The following is a 26,620-nucleotide window of genomic DNA, read 5'->3' on the forward strand; positions in this document are numbered from 1 at the left end:
TTTAAAGTGGGCAAAGAACTTGAAGAAACATTTCTGCAAAGAAGGTATATACAAATGGCTAATAAACACATGAAAAGATGGTCAACATAATTAGTCATTATGGAAATGCAAATCAAAACCATAAGGAGTTACCACTTCACACCCACTAGGATGGCTATAATCAAAAAGGCAAACCATAACAAGTGTTTGCAAGAACGTGGAGAAATTGGAATCCTCATATATTGCTGGTGGGAATACAAAAAGGTGTAGCCACTTTGGAAAACAGTCTGGCAGTTTCTCAAGAAGTTAAACATAGAATTACCATATAACCCAGCATTTCACTCCTAGGTATATACCCAAGAAAATAAAAAACATGCTCCCACACACACACACAGAACTTGCATGTGAAGGTTCACAGCAGCATTATTCATAATAGCCAAAAAGCAGAAACAACCCAAATGTCCATCAATTGATGAATGGATAAAGAAAATGTGGTATTAGCCATGCAATGGAATATTATTTGTCCATAAAAAGAAATGAAGTACTGATACATGCTGCAACATGGATGAACTTGAAAACACTACACTAAGTGAAAGAAGCCAGACACAAAAGGTCACATATTGTGTGATTCCATTTAATTCAGAACAGGCAAATCCATAGAGACAGAAAGTAGATTAGTGGTTGCCAGGGGAAGGGGAGACGGGAGTGACTGCTAACAGGTATGGGATTTCTTTTTGTGATGATAAAAATGTTCTGGAATTAGACAGTGGTGATGGTTGCACAATCTCGTAAATATACTAAAATCTACTGAATTTGAAAAGGTTGAATTTTATGATACATGAGTTATATTTCAATTTTTAAAAAAGAGTGCTTATTTCAGCTTACCCTTGACAGCAGAGGATACTTCGGTTTTTTTTTTCTATCTTGGCCAATTTGATGGGAGAAAAAAATCTATATTTAATTTTCATTTTTTCATTAGTAATACAAAATTTATTGATCATTTAATTTTTTCATTAGCAATTTATCTGTTCATATGCTTTGTTCATGCTGGTACTGGGCTCTTTAACTTTTTCTTATTGTTTCATAAAAGCTCTTCATATTATAAGGTTATCGACTCCTTGCCATTTTTCCTAGTTTGTCATTTGCCTTTTAATTTTTTTTATAGCATCTGAATTATACAGGTTTTTCATTTTTACATAATCAAAATCATTCACCTTTCTGTTTATGATTTTGTCTATTGTTTTAACTCTTTGAAATCCACACCCTTCCACCCTCCTGATCCTGCCAATTCTAGGACAAGAGAAATATTTATCTATATTTTATTCTTTGGTTTGTGACTTTATTTTCTTATATTTCATTTTTAAGTGGGGAATAAGCAACAGCACTACAAGGGACCTAGACGCTTACTTTCCTCTGATCACTGCTCACAGACTCTATAAAGAGACAGAATAAATACCAAAGTCTCTGACAGCTACACTTGTATGATGATGGCCACTTCTAACTGCTCTCTACTAGGGAAGGAAAACATAAATAAATGGAGAGTTTCTGTGCAAGCCATGAACTCAAATCCCCAGATCTAATCAGCCTGGCAAATAGGCATATATTTCTCATCCTTAGAAGGACAGGTGAGAAAGCCTATCAATTGTCTTATCTCAGTACCTGACACAGAGTAGGTGCTCAATAATTGTCAGCTGCTAAATTAAATCCATTGGTTATGTTATACCTCAGTCTGGGTGAACTGGGCCTGGCCAACCCAAGTGGAGCTCGCAGGGGAGCAGCACTGTCAGTCAGCTAAGGTGACAAAACACTAATTGCTGCATTTTCCCACGGTCTTCAGGACTCCCTACATCATACCCCATAATGACTAAGAATTCTTTCTTGGAATGTGGTGGGATGGGGAAACACATGATTCCAACCTGATAACATCCTTCTGGGCTTTCACATTTTCCTAAAAGTGACTTGGATTTCTCCTGTCCTGTCTAAGACTCCAGAAGCTCTTTTTACATGTCATCTAACAATGGAACTTGGTAGAGCTGAGCATAAGATAATTCTATTGATGTTATTTCATTTTAAAAGGACTACTTCTGGGCTGGCCCCATGGCTTAGCGGTTAAGTGCGTCCGCTCCGCTGCTGGCGGCCCGGGTTCGGATCCCGGGCGCGCACCAACACACTGCTTCTCCAGCCATGCTGAGGCCGTGTCCCACATACAGCAACTAGAAGGATGTGCAGCTATGACATACAACTATCCACTGGGGCTTTGGGGGGGAAATAAATAAATAAAATCTTTATAAAAGGACTACTTCTGGGGCCGGCCCCATGGCCTAGTGGTTAAGTCCGCATGCTCCGCATCAGCAGCCCAGGTTTGCAGGTTCGGATCCCAGGAGTGGACCTACACCACTCATCAGCTATGCTGTGGCGGCGACCCACATACAAAATAGAGGAAGATTGGCACAGATGTTAGCTCAGGGCTAATCTTCCTTAGCAAGAGAAAAATAAATAAAAGGCTTACTTCTGAGCTTCTAGCCATTTATTCCACCTAATCTTGATTTGCTTTCCTGATAGAAGGGAACCAACCGGTCTTAAAATTTATATTCTTCCAGAGATGGCCTGGTGGCACAGTGGTTAAGTTCATGTGCTCTGCTTCAGTGGCCTGGAGTTCACAGGTTCGGATCCCGGGCGTGGACCTATGCACCACTCATCAAGCCATGCTATGGTGGTGTGCCACATACAAAAATGGAGGAAGATGGGCGCAGATGTTAGCTCAGGGCCAATCTTCCTCAGCACAAAGAGGAAGATTGGCAGTGGATGTTAGCTCATGGCCAATCCTCCCCACCAAAAAAAAAAAATTTATATTCTTCCTATCAAGGTATTTTTGTTTTCTGAATCTTACATATTTTTATTTATTTATTTATTTATTTATTTTTGTGTGTATGTGTATGAGGAAGATTAGCCCTGAGCTAACATCTGATGCCAATCCTCCTCCTTTTTTTTTCTTGCTGAGGAAGATTGGCTCTGGGCTAACATTGGTGCCCATCTTCCTCTACTTTACATGGGACACCACCACAGCATGGCTTGACAAGCGGTGTGTCGGTCCACACCCAGGATCCAAACCTGCGAACCCTGGGCCTCCAAAGCAGGAGCATGCTAACTTAACCGCTAGGCCAACGGGACGGCCCCTGAACCTTACATATTTTTATTTATTCTCTAATTTACAAAATAATTATCGGGTGGCACAAACGACTGGATCAGAAATGGTTCTCTTAAAGCTCTGGCTGCTTGGATATCTGAATGGGAATATTGCTTCTCTATGGGATTCACCTTAGGAATAACCACCTAACTCAGAGAGAAACATCTTATCAATCTGTTAAATGATATTACACTACAACAATCTTGACTCAGATTTCGAATCATAGAAGTAATTTTAATGATTAGGCCTTTCCTGTTTGTTTATCTCTATTTGTGAGGAGGGCCTTTTAGTATCTTTTTTGTCCTCCCAGCTTTATTAAATTATAAACATACAATGTTGTGTAAGTTTAAGGTGTAAAACATGATGATTTGGTACACATATATATTGCAAAATGATTACCACAATAACTTAACACATCCATCACCTCACATACCTACCTTTTTTTTGTAGTAAGAACATTTAAGATCTACTCTCTCAGCAACTTTCAAGTTGACAATGCAGTATTGTTAACTATAGTTACAATGCTGTATATTAGAGCCCCAGAGCTTATTCATCATATAACTGGAAATTTGTACCCTTTAACCAACTTCTCTCCAATACCTCCATCCCCCACCCCCTGGCAACCAGCATTCTATTTCTAGAGTTTGGCTTTTTTTAGATTCCACATACTATAGAATTTTTATAGATTCCACATACTGGATAGAAATAGATCATACAGTAGATCTATTTCTAGAGTTTGGCTTTTTTTAGATTCCACACATAAGTGAGTTCATACAGTATTTCTCCTTCTCTGTCTGACTTATTTCACTTAGCATAATACTCTCAAGGTCCATCCATGCTGTTGCAAATGGCAGGATTTCCTTTTATAGCTAAATAATATCCCTCTGTGTGTGTGTGTGTGTGTGTGTGTGTGTGTGTGTGTGTGTGTGTAACATTTTCTTTACCCATTCATCCATTGATAGACACTTAACGTTGTTTCCAAGTCTTGGCTATTGGGAATAATGTTGCAATGAACACTGGGGTGCAGCTATCTCTTCGAGATAGCGATTTCATTTCTTTTGGATATATACCCAGAAATGGGATGGCTGGATCATATGGTAGTTCTATTTTTAATTTTTTGAGGAAACTCCATACTGTTTTCCATAGTGGTTATACTAATTTACGTTTCCACCAACAGTGCACAAGAGTTCCCTTTTCTCCACATCCTCACCAACACTTGTTATCTCTTGTCTTTTTGCTGATAGCTGTTCAAACAGGTGTGAGGTGATATCTCATTGTGATTTGATTTGTATTTCCCTGATGATTAGTGATGTTGAGCACATATTCATGTAACTATTGGCCATTTGAATGTCTTCTTTGGAAAAATGTCTGTTCAGTTCCTCTGCCCATTTTTTAATCAAAAATTCTCACATTAGTCATTAACTCACTTGCTCCTTCAACATAGGTTCAGCCTCTGATAAGAGTTCTTGGTACAATGTCAGTGAGCACAACAGTGGATAAATGCCAAATTATATCTGTTTCTTTGACAGTGTAGCCTGGCGATGGTCAGCCTGGGTTTTAGCGAACCTATACTTTCTTAGTTGGCATCTAGTAAGGACTTATAAGAGATAAACTTAGGAGTCACACAGATTTGGGGCCATACCCTAACCATGTGACTTACAACCTGGCAAATGCGGCAAATAACCTTTCTAAGTTTCCAATGCCTAATCTATAAAGATATGGATAGTTATAGCTTCCTTGAGGATTAAATAAAATAACCTATGTAAAGCACTTTCATAGTTCTTCGAATGTGCTAATCTTTCAAAAAAAATAAACAGTAACAAGAGGGGCAGTTCCTGGCAAGAGGGAGTAAACACACTCCATCCTGTGTCTCCACTGAATATAACAATAAACCTGGACAGAATCCATGAAACAGCTATATGAAGACACTGAAAAGTAAATGGTAGCAGGCCGACTAGGGAAAGGAACTAGAACTTGAAATAGAACTAAACCAGCAGGGAATTTCTAATTTTTCTTTCCTCTGATTTGTCCTAGCCTGGATCAGAGGCAGTCCAAAACCCAAAACTGTGCGCTGGGTGTGGACAGAAAGAGCTTCAGGAGAAGTCTTCTATTATTTACCTAAAGCAAAAAGATAGTTGACTCCTATGGATAAAGAAAATGTTACACACACACACACACACAGAGCGATATTATTTAGCCATAAAAGGAAATCCTGCCATTTGCAACAGCATGGATGGACCTTGAGAGTATTATGCTAAGTGAAATAAGTCAGACAGAGAAGGAGAAATACTGTATGAACTCACTTATGTGTGGAATCTAAAAAAAGCCAAACTCTAGAGAGTTGGGGAAATTTCCTGTTTCTTTTTTGTTTGTTTTGTTTTTCTATTCTCTCCAATCCTAGCTCCTAGGCAATCCTGCAACAGCTGCAATGGCAGTAGCAGCCAAGTAGATAACTAAAATTTTGAAGGAGAGAAACTCTTATCTCTGGCCAGAGAAACTGTGGGCCCAAGAATGTCCCCATTGTTTTTTTGTCTCTCTCTGTCCTCTTGCTGCCCAGTCCCAGAGGCACACAGTCATGGGAAGTGTGCCATAGAATGGGGAAATTAAAAGCTTGGCTTTCTAGCCAGAGGAAAAGGAAGGAAAACCCTGGGAGCCAGAAAGAGTATAGAAGAATCACAGAGAGGAGGGAACTCAAGAAAACAATCGAATAAAATTGTATACAAACTGGGCTCACCCTCTAGATGATCCATATGCATAAATCTGACCCTAAACATCATACAAAAAATTTCGAGATGTGAGTTACAGGAGAAGACCATTGCCCAGACCCCAGCTGGTCATGGGATGGTGCACAAATGGAACAAATGCAAATAGCACCACAAAGGTTTTGAAACTAAACTGACATTAGTACCATAGTCCACAGAAGTCAGATAGGAAAGCTGTTACCCAAACCTACCTAGATTGATTAACTGCTTCAAAAAAATTTTTCCATAGGATTTAAACAAGACTGAAAATCACACATCATAATATTAAAAAGTGCTAGTATACAGTGCGAAATTATTTAACAAATGAGGAAGAAAGAGAATCTCAATATTTGGCAAGGGAAAAGACAATTAAGTAATGCCAAAACCTGGATAATATGGATGTTGTGAATTCTCGGACAAAAACTCGAAAGTGGCTATAATAACCATGCTCCAAGAAATAAAGGCAAACACTCTTGAAAGGAATAGAAAGATTAAAAAGCTTTGCAGAGAAATAGAAGATTTCAAAAAAAAGAACCAAATGGAAATTTTAGAATGAAAAAAATACAATAACCAAAATAAAAAAATTCACTGAATGGGTGCAATAGAATTGAGATGACAGAGGAAGAAGTCAGTGAACTTAAATATAGATCAATAGAAATTTTTCAATCTTAACAATAAAGAGAAGAAAAAACTGAAAAAAAAAAAACAAAAAACCCAGAGCCTCAAGGACTTGTGGGACAATACTAAATAGTCTAACAATTGTGTCATAACAGTCCCAATAGTATAGCATAAATAGTGTTGCCCAGAAAAAACATCTGAGGGAATTATGGCTGACAATTTCCCAAATGTGGCAATGACATAAACTTACAAATTCCAGAAGCTCAGCATACCCCAAAGGGATAAATTCAAAGAAACCCACATCAAGACATATCATAATCAAACTGCTAAAAAAATACAAACAAAGAAAAAGTCTTGAAAGCAGCCAGAGAAAAACAATGCATCATATATAATGCAACAACAATTTGAACGGCAATGGATTTCTCATCAGAACCATGGAGGATAGAAGGCAGCAGAACAAAATGTTTAAAATGCTGAAAAAAGAACTATTAATCTAGAATTCTATATCCAGCAAAAATATCCTTCAGAAATTTAGGTGAAATAAAGACATCCTCAAGAAGGAAAATGAAGAGAATTCATCTCTAGCAGAACTTCTTTAAAAGAAATGCTAAAGGAAGTACTTCAGATGTAAAGGAATTGATCCCAGAAAGAAACTTGGAACATTAGGAATCAAGGAAGAACAACAGAAATGGTAAAATCTGAGTAAATAAAATAGACTGTTTCCCTCCTCTTAAATTCTTTAAAACGTGTAGAAAGATTGAAAGCAAAAATCGTAACATTGTCTGATGGAGTTTTCAATGAATGTGGATGTAACACATATGATAACTACAACATAAAGGTGGAGGGTAAAGGGACTGATTTGGTGGTAAGGTTTCTACATTTCACTTGAAGTGGTAAAATATTAATTCTAAGTAGAATGTGGAAAGAAAAGTATGTGTATATAAATCCCTAGTGGGACCACTAAAAGAATGTGTAAAGAAATACAGTAAAATAATCAATAAATTAAAATAAAAAACTAAACAGAATTCAAATAATCCAAAAGAAAATATGAAAGAGGAAACAGCAGAACAAAAACCAGAGAGAAGAAACAGAAAAACAAATAATACAATGTTAGACCTAATACAAACATATCAATATTTAATTAAGTGTAAATGGTGTACACATACCACTTATAGGACAGAATTAGTAAGACTGGATTAAAAACAAGACCCAACTGTATGCTGTCTAAAAGAAACCCACTTTAATGAGGTAGGTTAAAAGTAAAAGGATGAGAAAATATATACTATGCAAATATGAATCCAACAAGAGCTGAAATGGCTATAGTAATATCAGACAAAGTAGACTTAAAAGCAAGTAAAATTACCAAAGATAGAAGGATATTATATAATGATAAAAGGATCAATTGACCAACAAGTCACAGCAATCCTAAATGTGTATGTTCCTAACAATACAGCCTCAAGACGTATAACACAAAACCTGATAGAACTAAAAGGAGAAATGGACAAATCCACAAATGTAGACTACAATACTCCTCTCTCAGTAAGGAATATAAAAAGTAAACAAAATCAGCAGGGATAAAGAAAAACTGAGTAGCACCATCAACCAACTGGATATAACTGATATTTATAGAACACTCCACCAAAAAAACCACAGAATATACATTCTTTTCAAGTGTACATGGAACATTCATCACATATCCCGTGTCATAAGACAACCCTTAACAAATTTAAAACTAATGACATAACACAAAGTACATTCTCTGATCTTACTGGAAGTAAACTTAAACCAATAACAGAAAGATAACCAGTAAATCTCAAAAATATGGAAATTAAATATGCCTTATGGTCAAAGAGAGAGTCTTGAGTGAAATCAGAAAACACTTTCAACTGAATGACAATGAAAATACAACATCAAAATATGTGGAATGCAGACAAAGCAGTGCTTAGAAGAAAACTTATAGCATCAAATGCTTATTTAGGGGAAAAAGTTTCTATCTTTCTATGATAGAACATTAGAAACATTCTAAGCCTCTATCTTGAGAAAGTGTCTTAGAAAAAGAGGAGTAAAATAAACCCAATACAAGCAGAAAGAAGGAAATGATAAAGAGCAGAAATCAATGAAACTGGAAAAGAAAAAAGCAGAGAAAAACCAATGAATCAAAAGCTGGTGTTTTTTGAAAAGATCAACAACATTGATAAACCTCCAGCCAGACTGACAAAACAAAAGAGAGAAAACACAAATTACCAATATCAGGAAGAAGAGATATCACTAGAGATCAATCAGACATTCAAATTATAATAAGAGAGTACTATGAACAATTCTATGCAGATAAATTCAACAACTTGGATGAAATGGACCAATTTCTTGAAACTACCAAACTACTAGGATTCACCCAAGAAAAAAATAGACAACCTAAATAGTTGTATATCTATTAAAGAAATTGAATTTGTAATTTAAAATCTTTCACAAAAGAAACTTCAGGCCCAGACAGTTTCACTGGCAAATTCTACCAAATATTTAAAGAAGAAATAACATCAATTCTACACAGTCTCTTCCAGAAAATAGAAGTGGTGGAAACACATCCCAACTCCCAAATTTTATGAGGCTGGCATTACCCTGATACCAAAATCAGACAAGTACTGTACAAAGAAGAAAAACTATATTCCAATATCTCTCACAAACATAGATGCAAAAATCCTCAACAAGATATTAGCACATAAAATCCAGCAATATATGAAAAGAATAACACATGATGATCCATGGATAGTTTATCCCAAGAAGTCAAGGCTGGCTCATTTGAAAATCAATCAGTGTAATCCAATATATTAACAGACTACAGAAGAAAAACCACATGATCAAATCAACTGATACAGAAAAAGTAGTTGAAAAAATTCAACATCAATTCAAGATAAAAACTCTCAATCATCTAGAAATAGGTTACCTCCTTATTTTGATAAAGGCCATCTATCATAAACTCACAGTTAACGTCAAATTTGATGGTGGAAGACTGAATGCTTGTCTTCTAAGATGGAGAAAAAGGCATGTATGTCCACTCTCACCACTCTTATTCAACATCATAATCCCTAGCCATATACCTGTCCTTATTTGCAGACAACATAATTGTCTATGAAAAAATTTCCAAAGAATTTACAAAAAGAATCCTGGAACTTATCAGTGAGTTAGCATAACTGCAAAACATATTTTTAAAAAGTCAGTCATATTTCTATATTCTATCAATGAACAGTTGAATTTTCAATTTTCTGAAATTTTAATAAAATTATTTACAATAGCTCCCCCCAAAATTGAAATACTTAAATATAAATCTGTCAAAGTATGTGCAACATCTGTATCCTGAGAACTTCAAAACACTAATGAAATAAATCAAAAAAGACCTAAATAAACGGAAAGACATACCATGTTTATGGATTAGAAAAATCAATATAGTTACAATGTCGTTTCTCCCCTAAATTGATCTACAAATTCAACGCAATTCCAATCAAATTCCCAGCATGACTTTTTCTAGATATAGAAAACCTGATTTAACTACTTCATATTTGTTATCCTATTATACTCAACTATATATTATAGTGATATATAGAGGAAAATTTCTTGTGTTTTGCAGTGAGTAGAGATGTAAATTTTAGTAATATAACAGAGATTTGTAGTAAAATAGTCATCAAATGTATGTGATTTTTTAAATGTAATAAAGAAATATACATGAATATTAAGAGAAATGAGAGGAATGCAGACCATGAAAAAGAAAATGTAGGGACCAGCCCGGTGGCACAGCGGTTGGGTGCGTGCGCTCCGCTGTGGCAACCCAGGGTTTGCAGGTTCGGATCCTGGGTGCGCACCAACGCACTGCTTGTTAGGCCATGCTGTGGCGGCGTCCCATATAAAGTAGAGGAAGACGGGCACGGATGTTAGCCCAGGGCCAATCTTCCTCAAGAAAAAAGGGGAGGACTGGCATTGGATGTTAGCTCAGGGCTAGTCCTCCTCGCAAAAAAAAAAAAAGAAAAAGAAAATGTAATTGGAAAAAAAAAACCCGATTTTAAAACTGTGTGGAAAGGCAAAGGAACTAGAATAGCCAAACAATTTTGAAAAAGAAAAATAAAGCTGATGGAATTATACTACCTGATTTTAAGACTTTCTATAAAACTACATTACTCAAGACAGTGTGGTATTGACAGACGAACAGACACTCGGGTCAGTGGCAAAGAATTGAGTCCAGAATTAGATTCCACTGGCCATACAAATATAGCCAATTGATTTTTTACAAAGGTGCAAAGGCAGTTCAAAAGAGTAAGGATAGTTTTCAACAAACGGTTTTGGAACAATTGGACATCCATATGGAAAAAAATGAAACTCAATCTAATCCTCACTTTATACAAAAATTAACTCAGTGTGCTAAGAGAAATAAGTCAGAGAAAGACAAACACTGTATGATCTCACTTATATGTGGAATCTAAAAAACAAACAAACAGAGCTCATAGTTACACAGAACAGTTTGGTGGTTGCCAGAGGCAACTATGTAACTAACATATGTAACTATGTATGGTGATGGATGTTAACTAGACTTATTGTGGTGATCATTTTGCAATATATACCAATATTGAATCATCATGTATACCTGAAACTAATATAATGTTATATGTCAATCATATCTCAATAAAAAATTAACTCAGAATGGATATATATCTAAGTGTAAAACATAAAACTATGACACTTTTAAAAGAAAACATAGGAGAAAATTTTCATGATTTGGAGTTAGGCAAAGCATTCTTAGACATAACACCAAAAACACAGTACGTTAAAAATTTTTGATAAATTGGACTCTAACCAAATTAAAACCCTTTTTTCTGTGACAGACATTGTTTAAAGAGTGAAAAAACAAGCTACAAATGGGGAAAAAAATTTGCAGATCTCATATCTAACAAGGGACTTGTTATCAAGAATATAAAAAGAACTCTCAAAACTCAACAGTAAGAAAACAACAACCCAATTTAAAAAAACTGGTGGAATAATTTGAACACATACTTTACCAAAAATGATATAGAGATGGTAAATAAGCACATGAAAAGATGTTCAACATCTTTAGCCATTAGTAAAATGCAAATTAAAACCACAATAATAAACCACTAAACACCTAATAAAATGGCTAAAAAATATTTTTAAAATGAACAAAACCAAATGCTGACAAGAATGTGAACCAACTAGAACTCTAATACGTTACTAATGGGAATGCAAAATGCTACAGCCATACTAGAAAAACAGTTTGGAAATTTTTTATAAAGTTAAACATACACTTGCCATATGACCCAGCAATCCCACTCTTAGGTATTTACCCTAGGGAAATGAAAACGTATGTTCACCCAAAATCCTGCATGTGAATGTTAATAGCAGCTCAATTCATAAATAACCAAATACTGGAAACAACCTAAACGTCCTTTAACAAATGAAAGGATAAACAAACCACAGTATATCCATATAATGGAATACTACTCAGCAATAAAAAGGAATGAACCAAAGATACATGAAACTACATGAATGAATCTCAGTGACATTATGCTAAGTGAAGGAAGCTCATCTCAAAAGGTTACATACTTTCTGATTCCATTTATATGACATTCTGGAATAGGTAAAACTATAGGACCAGAGAACAGATCAGTGGTTACCAAGGGTTGGGGTGAGGGAAGGGTTTGGCTAAAAGAAGAACAAAAAGGAGTTTTTTGGCATGATGGAATTGTTCTGTATCCTGATTGTGATGGTAGTTACATGAAATCATACTAATGTTAGAACCGTATACCAAATAAGTCCATTTTTACTATGTGTAAATTCTTTGAATAATAATTTTAAAATAGTAGCAATTGATATAGTTTATACTATATCTTGTTCCAGACAAGATTCCAAACTATTTCCATTAATTGTAAGCCACTTGGCTAATTATCTTAAGCTAAATATAAATCCTAAGAAGAACATTTGCTGCCAGAACTTACTTAAAATCCGGTGGAAACATGAACGTCAATCCTTGAAAAACTATTTACCTTAATTTCTCCCTTTTTTATCCTTTTGATGCTCTCTCTTCCTTTCCTATCTCTCTGGTGCTCCTACTCTCTGTCTCCTCTTCTCTCTCCCCCACTTCTTTTCTATTCCTTTGTATTTTTCCTTGCTTAACTGATCATATTTTAACCTGAGGTATATATTTTACCTTATATTTTTTGTCATTAAAAAAAATTAAAACTTATACTTCTTGTTCTTTATTTTTTTAAGTTGAATGAATTGAACATTTTATATTTCTCTCAAAATTAAATATTCTGTCAAATTACTTAAAGTTGATTTTTTCCTGTGAATAATTTTCAAAATTGATATCTTCCCTTTGGTTGCTCAGGGGCTCTCAAGAGGGGGAAAAAATATTCCTCCCTGGTCAAGAGAGTAGGCAGATCTTTCCCCTTAAAGCTGACGTAACTTTCATTGCTTCACATTATGAAGATTAAGCTTTATCTAGATGCTTTCTAAAAAAAGATATCAAAGGTGAAATTGCATATTTAAAAATTTTTTTTTGAGATTCACGTATAGCAATTTTCCAACACTGCATTCATTTTAGGCATATACCCCCTTTGAAGCCAACATATTTGTTTGCAACCAAGTAGCTATATACAAAACAATCATCTAAGAAAAAGATCTAAGGATAACTTAAATGGTTGATGTCGTATAGATACAGCCATTTACATTTAAAGGTGATCATCAGGAATTACATTGAGCACTAGAAAAAGGTGTCAGGTTAAGAAGAAAAATGGGTTTGGGAGATTGTATTAAGAAGATGAGCTGTGGGGCCGGCCCTGTGGCTTGGTGGTTAAGTGCGCGCGCTGCAATGCTGGCGGCCCGGGTTCGGATCCCGGGTGCGCATCGAGGCACCACTTCTCCGTCCATCCTGAGGCCGAGTCCCACATGCCGCAACTAGAAGGATGTGCAGCTATGACATACAACTATCTGCTGGGGCTTTGGGGGGAAAAAATAAAATAAATAAAATCTTTAAAAAAAATAAAAAATAAAATAAAAAAAAAAAGAAGATGAGCTGTGTTAACTAGACTTATTGTGGTGATCATTTCACAATATATACAAATATCGAATCATTATGTTGTACACCTGAAACTAATATGTTATATATCCATTATACCTCAATAAAAAGGAAAAGAAAAAGATGAGCTATATTAAGAAAAAGATTAGGGAAAAATTTGCTTGTGGATTTACAAAGCACAGCTAGAAACAGTTTGACAGACTAAGAATTTCTATACAAATAGAAAATTTGAGCCAGCTCATCATATAAAAAGGTAGCTTTTTGCATAACCAAAAGAGAAAAGATGTTTTACTCTTATCTCCACTGCCATCTTCAGGGTTTTTTCCACTGTTCTTTCCATCTTCATTTTCTGCGTCTTCTACCTCCTGAATAAACATCCTTTTCCCTTTCGTTTGAGTCTTAGATGCAGGTTCAGAATTTTTCAGATCTCTTTCAACCTCTGACAAGGTTTTCTGCAACATAAACACCATTAAAGAAAATGTTTTCCTTTAATAAAAAAATATAACCATTCTTTCAGGTGAGAATATGAAGATAGTATTAAAAAGTGAATAAAGATAACTAAGATAAGGTTTTTATGGTGATTTTTTTTTCAAACAACTTCATTGCTTTGTTTGATTATAATCATACATGTCTACTGTAAAAAACTTAAGGCATATCAAGTACAAAAAGAAAGAAAAAATCATCTGAAATCCTACCACTCAGATAACACTATTGAAATTCTGATGATCGTCTTCCTAGATATGTTCTTACGTGTCAAAATTGACCATAATGGAGCCATTTTAAGTGAAGTCAGAGCTGCCTTCCCAGAGAAACCGCCTCGCTGTCTTGAGTCTTGGACTGGGCCAAACCTTTGGACTGGGCCAAAACGGCAATTGTTTTATAAGCAATTGTTTGAGAAGTCAGCAGAAGAATGGACATCCTGACCACAAAGACTGAGGATTGTGGACTTGCTGAAGATAGAATCAATATCAATCAATGTTTAGCCATGACTAGCTCTCTGCCTCCAACTCCAATTAAAATGCTTTCTAATACAACCTCCCTTCTTTGCCTTTAACAGCCCCTGACTTTTACTCCCTAGCAGGACACTACTTGGGTTTCTACCTGAATCTGTGCTCCCCAAATTGCAATTCTTGAGAACCCAAATAAACTTTTTGCTTCTCTTGTAGTTTATGCCTCTTATTCGTTGACATATGTATATATACATTCAGAGATATTAAATTAATTAAATCATACTACATATGATTTTTTTAGAGTAATTGTTGAAAGTTCTTTAATATTTTATGCCAACTAGAATGAAAAATATATATATCAACAATTTTCCTTCCCCATTTTTAACATCTTACTGAGGTATGTATAACTGACAAACTGCACCTACTTAAAACGCACAACTTGATAGGTTTTGACATAATAATAAACATATCCATTATTCCCAAAAGTTTTTTCCTGTCTTTTTGTAATATCTTCCTTTTGTTCCTCCCTGTAACGACTGTTCTGTCAAGATAGGTTAGTTTGCATTTTCTAAGATTTTACATAAATAGAATCACACTGTATGGACTCTTTTTTGTCTGGCTTCTTTCACTCAGCATAATTATTTTGAAATCCATCCATGTAGTTGTGTGTCTCTATTACAGTTCATTCCTTTTTATTGCTGAGTCGTATTCCACTGTATGGCTATAACACAACTTGTTTATCCATTCACTTGCTGAAGGACATTTTAGGCTGTTTTTAGTTTTGGGTGATTACAAATAAAGCCATTATGAACATTCGTGCATAAATCTTTGTATGGACATACACTTGCATTTTTCTTGGGTAAATAGCTGGGAATTGGATGGTTGGATCATATGGTAGGTGTATGATTTTATATTTAACTTTTTAAGAAACGGTCAACCTGTTTTCCAAAGTGGTGGTATCATTTTTATATTCCCAAGAGTTTCAGTTCCTCCACATCCCTGTCAACACTTGGTATGGTCAATCTTTTTAATTTTAGCTATTCTAACAGGTTCGTAGTGGTACCTCTTGTGGTTTTAATTTAGATTTCTCTAGTGACTAATGATATTGAGCATCTCTTCATGTGCTTATTTTCCATTCACATATCTCTTTTTGTGAAGTGTATGATCACATATTTTGCCTATTTGTTATTTACCTGTTTGTTTTCTTATTATTGAGTTTTAAAAATTCTTCATAGGGGGCCGGCCCTGTGGCGTAGCACTTAAGTGCGCACGCTCCACTGCTGGCGGCCCGGGTTCGGATCCCGGGCGTGCACTGACACACTGCTTGTCAGGCCATGCTGTGGCGGAGTCCCACATAAAGTGAAGGAAGGTGGGCACAGATGTTAGCTCAGGGCCAGTCTTCCTCAGCAAAAAGAGGAGGATTGGCATGGATGTTAGCTCAGGGCTGATTGTCCTCACAAAAATAAAAAACAAAAAACAAAAAACAACAAAAAAAAAAACAGTGAACTATGAAAAATAAATAAATAAATAAAAATTCTTCATATATTCTTGATACAAGTCCTTTGTTGGATACATGATTTGCAAACATTTTATCCTAGCCTGTGGCTTGTCTTTTTATTCTTCTGATAGTGTCTTTCAAAGAGCAAAAGTTTTTAATTTTGATGAAGTCCAATTTATTGACTTTGTCTTTTATGGACTGTGCCACGTGTCACTATCTAAGGAATATTTGTCTAACCCAAGTTCATAAAGATTTTCTCCTATGTTTTCTTCAAGAACTTTTATATTTTATGTTTTACATTAAGGTATATGGTCTGTTTTGAGTTAATCTTTGCATATGGTTAAGATCAAAATGCATTTATTTGGGGGCGGCCTGGTGGCATAGTGGTTAAGTTCACACTCTCTGCTTCGGTGGCCCAGGGTTCGTGGGTTCAGATCCCACACGTGGACCTACACACCACTTGTTGAGCCATGCTGTGGCAGCATCCCACAAACAAAAATGGAAGAAGATTGGCACAGATGTTAGCTCAGGGTTATTCTTCTTCAAGCTAAAAGAGGAAGGTTGGCACAGATGTTAGCTCAGGGCCAATCTTCCTCACCAAAAAAAAAAAAAAAAGCAAACATTTGTTTGAAGCCTAAAAGTTAACATGTAATCATGAAATGTGTTGGGTAGTGAAATTTAAGGTAGTTTTCCTTATTTCAAATTTTTTCTTTTAGAATAGTTACATTAACTTTTCAATAAACATACCATTATAAAAAGGAAATACTACGGGGAAAAGATGTGTTCCTAAGCCTAAACCTAATCCACTGAAATGCTGACTTGACAAATGTAGCCGATACACTAGGGACATTAGCTGCCACTCAGAGAGAGTGAGATAACCCAAGATGTATGTGGAAACAGTGACAACTTATTGTTGGAAGCCAGTTCTCCACGGGTTTCTCACATTTCTGAATATATTGTGAGCAGAGGCACTAAACAACCTTTGTTCTGGGCTGTCTTTTTAAGGATGTTTGTACTGAGAACAGCCTTGGAAAACAGAGACAATATTTCCCTGCAGAGGAGAGAGCAGGTTTGTTTGCTCTCCAGTAAAATAATGTTTCCCACCAGAACAGAATTTTGGGAAGATTTGCTTATATCCCATTATAAAAGATGGGGGTTTCCTAAATTTAAGATTCCTAAACTGTGACACAAAACCACTGAGTGTGTAGCATCTATCTGGGCCACTCTGCACCACTCCCATGGGACTTGGGGGCCAGGGGAACTGACATAAACTTGAAGCTTATTGGCTTGCCACGCTGTGAGTAACAAAGTCTTTTGTGTCTGTTCCAGGAGTCTTGTATCTTCTCTCAGGTCACTTTGTTAATTTGCAAGTAGGGTAAAATCTCAGACCCTTCACAGTTCTCGACACTTACCTCTACTCTTTAGGCCTTAACATGGATCCCTCTAAGTGCATAGCTGAGTTAGTCTGCTGAGTCAGGCAGCACAGGCTGCCAGTGCTGCTATGCTTACCACGCACTCTTCTATGGCCATGGAGCTCGTGCCTAATCCTATCTAGGAAACTTCTATATCACTCTGCATAATAAAGTGAGATTAGCTCAGAGAAAAGCATTGCCTACAACACTGCAGGACAGAGAAAAAGTAAATATTTGTCCCTATTGTATGATATCAGTTATATGTGGAATCTAAAAAAGCTGAACTCACAAAAATAAAGTAGAATGGTGGTTATCAGGGCCTGGGGAGTACGGGCACTGAGGAGATGCTGTTTAAGAGTACAAATTTGCAACTAGTAGATAAATAAGTCCTGGAGATCTAAGGCACAGCATAGTGATTATAGTCAACAACATTGTATTATAAACTTCAAAGTGTTTAAGAGACTTGATCTTAATTATTCTTACCACAAAAAACAAATTATAATTATGTGACGTGATGGAGGTGTTAGCTAATGCTATGGTGGTAATTATACTGCAATATACAAATGTATCAAATCAACATGTTGTACATCTTAAATATATACAATGTTACATGTCAATTATAATAAATAAATAAACAAATATTTGTCCTTCAGAATTAGGTTTATAGTTTTGGGAAATTTAAGAGCCTGCTTTCTTCCACTTCAAATTTATGTTAACACTTCAGGGTGTCTGGGATATACTTTTTAGAGCTGTGACCTAATCCTCAACATCGTTTATCCAGCAAGATTAATATCATAAATACAAAAATAACAAACTATAGAATTAGGTGAAGAATCATTTTCTGTACTTACTTTGGCCAACTCATTATCAGGTTCAACCTCTAGCACTTTCCTCAAATCTTCGATAGCTTCCTGGAGCTTGTTTTGATGTTTATATGTAGTGGCACGGCGCAGAAGAGCTAAAAATTTACCAAAATAAAAGTTACATTTTTTAACATATGCCATCATGGTTATAACATATTTTTCAAGTGAAAGAATATAAGTAGCGCTGAACAGTTTAGGATGCAACTGTACAAAGCTTAACTACACCCATTTTCACATTGTTGCACATAAAGAAGATGACACTGAGGTAAACAGAAGAGGCTGCATCAGGCAACTGTCCCCACCAACAGCCTGGCCCTCAGGCAGCCCCAGGCCCTGCCAGCTCCTCCAAGGGCTGAGAGACCCCCTACCTCCACCCTTCAGAGGCACCATGCTGTGCTGCAATATTGGGAAGCTTTTCACTAAACAATAACATTTTTCTCCTTATAATCATCACTAGTATTATTTTATCACTTTGTGAAAACTTAGCAAATCCTTTATTCAAATTTAGTATATTACTGACCAGCATCTGGCTCAGAACATAGGGTCATTATTGAAGTCTACAGCAATCTCTAAATGATTAGAAGGAGGTATTTCACACAGGGAGCTGAGAGAATCCTGATGATTAAGTCAGCTAGGTTCAGAAATTGAGCACTTTGGTAATTTGCATCAGATTTTTTCATAGGTTTCAATGTATAATTTGATAATTATTTAATACTGAAAATGAATGTCTTTCTAGTCTCATCATTATCCATTACATAATGAGAGAACTTGGTGTAATAAGTCATTACTTTGAAAATAATTACACTTGGAAATTCTGAAAAGTGAGAGATTTATATCTGATATATTTTAATACACTATTTTAAAACATAAATTTGACCAATTTGATTTTAGTCTTAGAATGAGCCATGAAAATCCAAAGGATAAATCATTTTGTCATAAATTTAATCAAAATTGTAGCGCTATACTTTAAGTACAAGTTTAGCTATTATTATTACTACTTAGATTTCAGAAAGGAATATCTATCAAGAAATATTCATGATATAACAATTATCATTTTTTTAAACTTTTCATTTTGGAAATAATTTTAGATTTATAGAAAAGTTGCAAAGATAAAACAGAGAGTTCTCACATACCTTCACTCAGATTTCCCTAATGCTAACATCTTACGTAACTATGGTATTTTTGTCAAAACTAAGAAATTAACATTGGTACAATACTATTAACTAAGCTACAGGCTTTCTTTGGATTTCACCAATTTTTCCACCAATATCCTTTTTCCATTCCAGGATGGAAACCAAATACCACCTTGCATTTAGAACCATTATCTTTTGAGTAAAAAATAAAATTTTGAAGAGGAAGTTATTCATTCACTTAAGCAAACATATTAACGTTTTATGGCCATACTCATTACTAGATTTGGCTCTCTCAAATTTGTTTTTTAAATAGTGAAGTTTCTGGTGCTTAAGAAATTACTCGGGGGCCAGCGCAGTGGCTTAGCAGTTAAGTGTGCACACTCCGCTTCGGCAGCCTGGGGTTTGCAGGTTTGGATCCCGGGTGCACACCCTTGCATCGCTTGTCAAGCCATGCTGTGGCCGCGTCCCATATAAAGTGGAGGAAGATGGGCATGGATGGTAGCCCAGGGCCAGTCTTTCTCAGCAAAAAGAGGAGGATTGGTGACAGATGTTAGATCAGGGCTAATCTTCCTCACAAAAAAAAAAAAAAGAAAGAAAGAAAGAAAGAAATTACTCAAACAATGAAGAATGACAACATAAGGCCATTCTAGTCACAGAAAAGTAGCACAGTGGTTGAATGTGGGCTCTGGAGTCTGTTGTCCAGTGCTGAGTTCTGGCTCTGCCATTTGTCTGCTCTTGGGTGAGTTGCTTAATCTTTTTATGTCTCAGTTTCCTCTTTTGTAAAGTGAGTGTACTAATAATAGTACCTGCACCTCTATTGAGCTGTTGCGAAAATTAACGGAGGTAACACACGTAAAGTGCTTGGCATAGGGCCTGGCACAGTGGTGGTGTGGGCCTATCAGGAGATCGTAAAACCTTTACCAGGCATCCGCCTGAAGCTGGGAGCCCACTCACACTCTGCGGCAGAGACAAAATACAGGCACAACAGGACTTCACTGGTGAAAGGAGGGCAATCCATGATAATGACAGTCGGCGCTGATGCACCAAGACCCCCCTCAGCACACCCACGGTTTCTGCTCACTCATGTTTGTAAGCACAAAAGGGTACAATCTACGTGAAAAAAGTGTTTATATTTAGTTGAATCCATAAATGTTTAATGAAATAGAATGAGTGTCTTGTAATCTATGCCACTCCCTCTTGGAAAGATTCTTTGTTGTTAACAGAAAACTAGAGTGGAGTCTGACTTGCCTATTTCAGGCTTGGACCATGGCAAGGTGGTGCAGTCACAGAGACAGGAAATCAGGACAGAGTACAAGTTTTGGTGGAAAGATGTAGTCAGTTTTGGACACGTTTCGCAAGTGAGCAGAAATGAGGCCATCTTGTTACACTAAATGGCCCCAGCCCCTCCTCTGTGTGACTACTCACTGCTCTGCACGTACTCCAAAAAATTCACATGCTCTCCTGATTTATGGCCTCCACTTACATATATATTCTCCAATAGCTTGATAAATTAGAAACTTTGTTCCATGAGTTTCTCTCCAGGAACAGGCTGACCACAGGTGGGAAACACACCTACAAGGTATCCATCACAGCCGACAGAAGAATGGAACAATGTGATGCCTGGAGCCCGTCACGCCTGGAGACCAACATCCCTGGACCCCCTCCTTACTGCCCATTTTCCCTATATAACTGCCTCAAGATTCTGTAATCTTTGAAGATGGATCTTTTGAGACATTAGTTACCTGTCTTCCAACTTGCCGGCTCATCTAATTAAACTTCATTTCTCGATCTCTAACTTGTTGTGATTAATTGGCTCAGATCGTGGCAAGCAGAGCAAGCCCACTGCTCAGTATCAGTTTAATTTAAAATGTCTATGGACATCTAGGTGGAAATGCCCACAAAGCAGCAGGTAGAAGATTCTACAGCTCTGGTGTGAGCTCATTATATTATATTAATAAATATCGGAAAATCTATATTAAGTTATACTTAAATATTTTTTAGATAAAAAGATACAGTTCAATAAGCCAGTAACAAAAAGATAAATGTATGATTCCACTTATATGAGGTACCTAGACTAGGAAATCATGGAGACAGAAAGTAGAATGGTGGTTGCCAGAGACTGGGGGGAGGGGAGAATAGAGAGTTGTTATTTAACGGGTACAGAGTTTCAGTTTTGCAGAATGAAAAAAATTCTGGAGATGGATGGTAGTGATGACTGCACAACAATATGAGTGTACTTAATACCACTGAACTGTACACTTAAAAATGATTAAAATGGTAAATTTTACATGTATTTTACCACAGTAAAAAAAATTAAAAGAAAAAAACAAATCACAGTTCAAATGCAAGCTTGAGATATTTCTTTAGAAATACATACATTTTATTTAATCTTCTGGGATTATTAGCTACTTCAGTGCAAATAATCAGGAACTTAAATTCCAAGTTAAATTGGAAATGAAAAGTAACTTCATGAAGGTAATGATTCACATATAGAAATTCGAGTTTATGTGAAATATTTTTAGTGTAAACATAATGAGTCTCTAACAGATCCTGCTGTAAATTTAAAAGCATTCTATGAATATTTTTACCCTTTAAGTTTCCAGGTTCTAACTCCAAGACCTTTCCACAGTCCTGAAAAGCACTGTTCCAGTTCTGTAGTTTGATTTCTGCTTGAGCGCGATTGTTATAGGCCGCTATGGTGGGAAGCACTGATATGCTCCTATAAAAGAGACACTTATTGGCAATAAGCAGACCAGAGGGAAACATAAGATAGAGAAACTCAACTAAAGTTGTAAATAAAACAACTACAGCCTGTGTTATAGGCAGAATTGTGTCCCTCAAAATTCACATATTGAAGTCCTAACCTCCAGTATCTCAGAATGTAACTATATTTGAAGATAGGCTTTAAAGAGATGATTAAGTTAAATGAGGTCATGAGGGTGTGCCCTAATCCAGTATGACTGGTGTCCTTATAGGAAGAGGAGATTATAACACAGATAAGCACAGGGAAAGACCACTTGAAGATACAGAGAAAAGATGGCCAACTACAAGCCAAGGAGAGAGGCCTCAGGAGAAACCAACACTGCCAACACCTTGATCTCAGACTTTCAGCCTCCAGAGATGTGAGAAAATAAATTTCTGTTGTTTAAGCCACTCGGTGTGTGGTACTTGTTATGGCAGCCCTGGAAAACTAAAACTGCCTGCATCATCAAAAGTCATAAAACACAATTCTATAAACACAGTAAATCAATATTTAGACAGATGCTTAAATATCCAATTAAGAGGCTTAAAGTTGACTCTGGCTTTAGAGGAGACATGGTATTTCAATACCCATAGACCTCCTTAAAAACCAGTTACGTTAACATCAAATATCAGATACATTTTTCTGATTCCTTGGGGACGATTTCCTAGGACAAAAAAACGGAGCAATCAACCACAACTAATATCCTTTATTAAGTTGTTACTGTGTTAACAGACACAAATTAGTTTGTAATCTAAAAGTAGATTTAACTCTAAGGAAATGATCATAATTTAATCAAAGGAATTTAATTGAAGGAAACAGAGGAGAGTAGTAGTCATTGAGGAAGACAGACTTTAAGAGAGCAAATTTTGCTACATTAAGGGTATGAATGCAAAATAATAAATGAAAAGAAGAATTTAAAACCTACTTGGCTGTTACTTAAAAAGTTGATTTGAAATGCTGTGAAATAATGTATTCCTAGACATAGGAAAGATATGGGTATTGGTGCATTGAATTTTCTAAACCCAGAAGAAGAACACAAGATGAAAATGGAAAAGTCACAAAAACTGTCAATTTACTAAGATCACAAAAGATGAATATAAAGAAATAACATGGTTGGGTAGAGACCAAACATGGAAAACACATGAAAGAATAAATAATCCAAGTCCGTGACCCTGAGTACTTCCCACATGCCAGGCACTCAGCACTAAGCTCATTTAATCCTCATTACAATTGTGGAGGAGGTGTTACTGCTCCTCCCATTCTACAGATGAGAAAACAAATGTGCCCAAGGCCACAGCTAGTAAATGGTCGAGTCAGGATTCAAACCCCAACAGTCCACTCCAGCCCTGCTCTCTTTACCACCATGTTATCCTGCTTTTTGACATGTTGTTTTATTTAATCTCACAGCTGCTCTGAGGTAGCCTCATCACACTGAGAAAACTGAGACGAGTGAGGTGAAGAATCTGCTCAAGGTCAGAACGTCTGAGTTCCTCTAATCATTATGCTATACTGCTTTAATTCTTCACCTCTGTGATTTCCTAAAAGAAGAAGACAAGAAGAATTTTGTCCCCTGTAACAGACGAGATTCTCCACTTTCTACAAGAAGAGAGAGAAGGATATGGGAGCTGACAGCCACCTGCCTGAACAGGAGAGGCTGTACTGAATGAAAGATACATTAATATCCTCTTTACCTTATATGTTCACTTAAACAGTTGAGACAAACTTCTTTAGAGACACAAACAATGTGAAAAAAAATTGGTGGAAGGAAAATTGTACAGAGTTTAGTTCTAAAATTAGTGATTCTATAAGCGCAGTTTGTCTATAACAATATTTTAGGAAATTAGTCTACTTTTCATAGATTGTAAGAGCTTCAAAAGTTCATGCAAGTATTCATTGAACATCTACCATGAACCAGGTACTTTGCTGGGCGTTGGAGATACAGTGGTATAAAAAAACTGACAAGTGGGCTCTGCTCTTACAGAGCTTCCAGTCCAGTTAGTATCAAACCACATAAACTTAAATTATACCTCCAACAAGTACTAAAAAGGAGAAGTAAGATTGCTATAAGAGCCTATAAAAATTGGAGGGGGTGGTATAGAGTGGGAGGAAATTTAACCTAGTCTGGAAGGTAAAGGAAGACTTCTCCAAAGAAGTGAGGCAAGGGCTGAGATCTGAAGGATAATTTAGAATTAAGTAGATAATGAGAAGAGGGAAGAGTATTCTAGACAGAGGACCCATCATATGCAAAGGCCCTGTGGTGGGAGGTAGCAGCATAAGCACTAGGAGTAGATCCAGGCAGTCTGACTGCAGAACTTGAGTTCTTAACCTCTATGCTATGTGGACTTTCTGTCAAGTTCCATTCAGATGGCTTCTATTTTCTCTGTAAAACAGGAAAGTTAGGACCTCTGTCAAAAGTGGGATTGGGGTGGGAGCTTAGGGGTTTAAGAAAAGTATTGAAAAAACAAGGCAAACACAAGTGAATTTATGATAAATCACAAGTACAATATCTGGAGTGATTCTGACACAGACTTTTTAGCTTATTTATATCATTTCAACAATTAAATTTAAAAATTATCTTTTTTTAAATGTTAAGTTTAAACCACAACAAAAATCTGCTTACCTAGTATAATACGTCACAGCCTCTTCATAATCTCCTGAGTTGAAAGCTTCATTTCCTTTTTCCTTTTCATGAGTAGCAAGAAAATCTTTTTCCTTCTCAGTTAGACCTAGAAATAAATGTTATCTGCTATACATAAAAATATAATTTAATATAATTTTTTGAAAATTAAAATCCAAGAATGCTTATTTTAACAGAAGCAGAAAATTGTAAAATAAATAAAAGAAAATAAAAGGTTTTCTAAGTTTAAGAATGTTTCTTTTCTTTTTTTTTTAATCATTCATAATTTTTGAAGGTTTAGATTTTTTTGATTGGTTTTGTTTCACTTTAAAGGTGCTATATGCCTATGGACTTCAAATAAAAACAAACTGTTTCATTTTTTTGAGGCAAAAATAAAAAAATTTGAGGGATTTAGAAGAAAAAGATGCTTTGAAAAAAGGAATGAAAAACAAAAGAATTACAGTAAAAAAGTAGGTTTATATTTTTAAGTCTTACTAAATTTAAGTAGTATAACTATTACTCATATAAAATTAAGCAGTTAAAGGACAGAACTGAATTTGTTGGAGGTGGCCAACTCTAGGAGAACATAAACTTTTTTTCTTTTTTTCTTTTGTGAGGAATATCAGCCTTGAGCTAACATCCATGCTAATCCTCCTCTTTTTGCTGAGGAAGACCGGCTCTGAGCTAATATCTATTGCCACTCCTCCGTTTTTTTTTCCCCCCAAAGCCTCACTACACAGTTGTATGTCATAGGTGCACATCCTTCTAGTTGCTGTATGTGGGACGCGGCCTCAGCATGGCCGGAGAAGCAGTGCATTGGTGCACGCCCGGGATCCGAACCCAGGCCGTCGGTATCAGAGTCGCGCACTTAACCGCTAAGCCACGGGGCTGGCCCCATCCATAAACTTTTAATGGAAATCTGCAGCACTTAAAGAGAATGTCTTCCAGTTTGAAAGCTTTTATTATAATTCAAAAAATTTAAAGAGTACTAAATTACTCTTATTTTCCCCCAATTACCTTCTGTGTCTATTCTCGTCTCAATTTTAGACAAATGTGACTTGTTGTTTACTATAGTTTTTTCTTTGTAATCTTCATCAATTTTTGAACATTCCTTTTCCACGTCAAATCTTAAACAAAAGAATAATAAAAACTGAAAAAAAGTACAATACAAGCAAGAAAATAAAATTTATTATTGACAATCTTGTATTTGTTTCACTGTGCCTTTAGAGACATATTCCAAAAACGCATAATAAGTTTGTATTACAAGTCATCTGTATTCTCTCTTAGAAACCATGCAATTTAGTGAAGACTCATATATTAATCAGACCTAAACTGTTCAGAACTTTGTAATTAAAATTATGACCAATTTCTCTCAATTTAAAATTTTTATTCTTTTTTATTGTGGATGGGTATTACATTAGTTATTTTTGTTTGCTCTTATAAACAAAAGGATGCAGTTAATTTTTACTTAATTAAAAATCAAGATCAAAAAGTGCTTAGACTGTATACTCCTAGTACTGTATTGCAGTAACTTGGTACTCTTGATGTGTTCAGGTTTGTAATAATTAAGAAGTTATTACAGTATTTTATGGTAGAGAATTATTCAGTGACAAATTTTATATAAAGAAATATAAAACATACTTATCCCACTCTGCATAATCCCTCGGAATTTTCTTTTTAGCTGGCTTACTTTTAGAGTATTTTTCCTGAAAAAATAAAATCATATTTTATGAGACATATTTAATATAAGATTATCAGGTTTTACTATAAATGCAATGTAAACTATTGGATTAAGATATAT

The 26,620-nt window shown here is 35.8% G+C and overlaps 1 protein-coding gene across 1 annotated transcript in view; it reads right to left on the bottom strand.

The window, feature by feature from the left end:
* The window catches only part of SPAG1 (sperm associated antigen 1), a 77,701-nt gene that overhangs the window by 30,375 nt on the left and 20,706 nt on the right, over positions 1 to 26,620 (bottom strand). Inside the window, exons 5-10 of the mRNA XM_087447580.1 lie at positions 26,461 to 26,525; positions 25,837 to 25,946; positions 24,823 to 24,928; positions 22,048 to 22,178; positions 18,315 to 18,421; positions 13,896 to 14,055 (exon numbers count right to left, since the gene is read on the bottom strand). Of these exons, the coding sequence (XP_087303706.1) occupies positions 13,896 to 14,055; positions 18,315 to 18,421; positions 22,048 to 22,178; positions 24,823 to 24,928; positions 25,837 to 25,946; positions 26,461 to 26,525 (679 nt within the window). The remainder of the gene's footprint in view (positions 1 to 13,895; positions 14,056 to 18,314; positions 18,422 to 22,047; positions 22,179 to 24,822; positions 24,929 to 25,836; positions 25,947 to 26,460; positions 26,526 to 26,620) is intronic.

The sequence above is a fragment of the Ceratotherium simum genome, chromosome 23 (assembly GCF_057802395.1).
Source record: "Ceratotherium simum simum isolate JZ-2026a chromosome 23, ASM5780239v1, whole genome shotgun sequence".
NCBI lineage: Eukaryota > Metazoa > Chordata > Mammalia > Perissodactyla > Rhinocerotidae > Ceratotherium > Ceratotherium simum.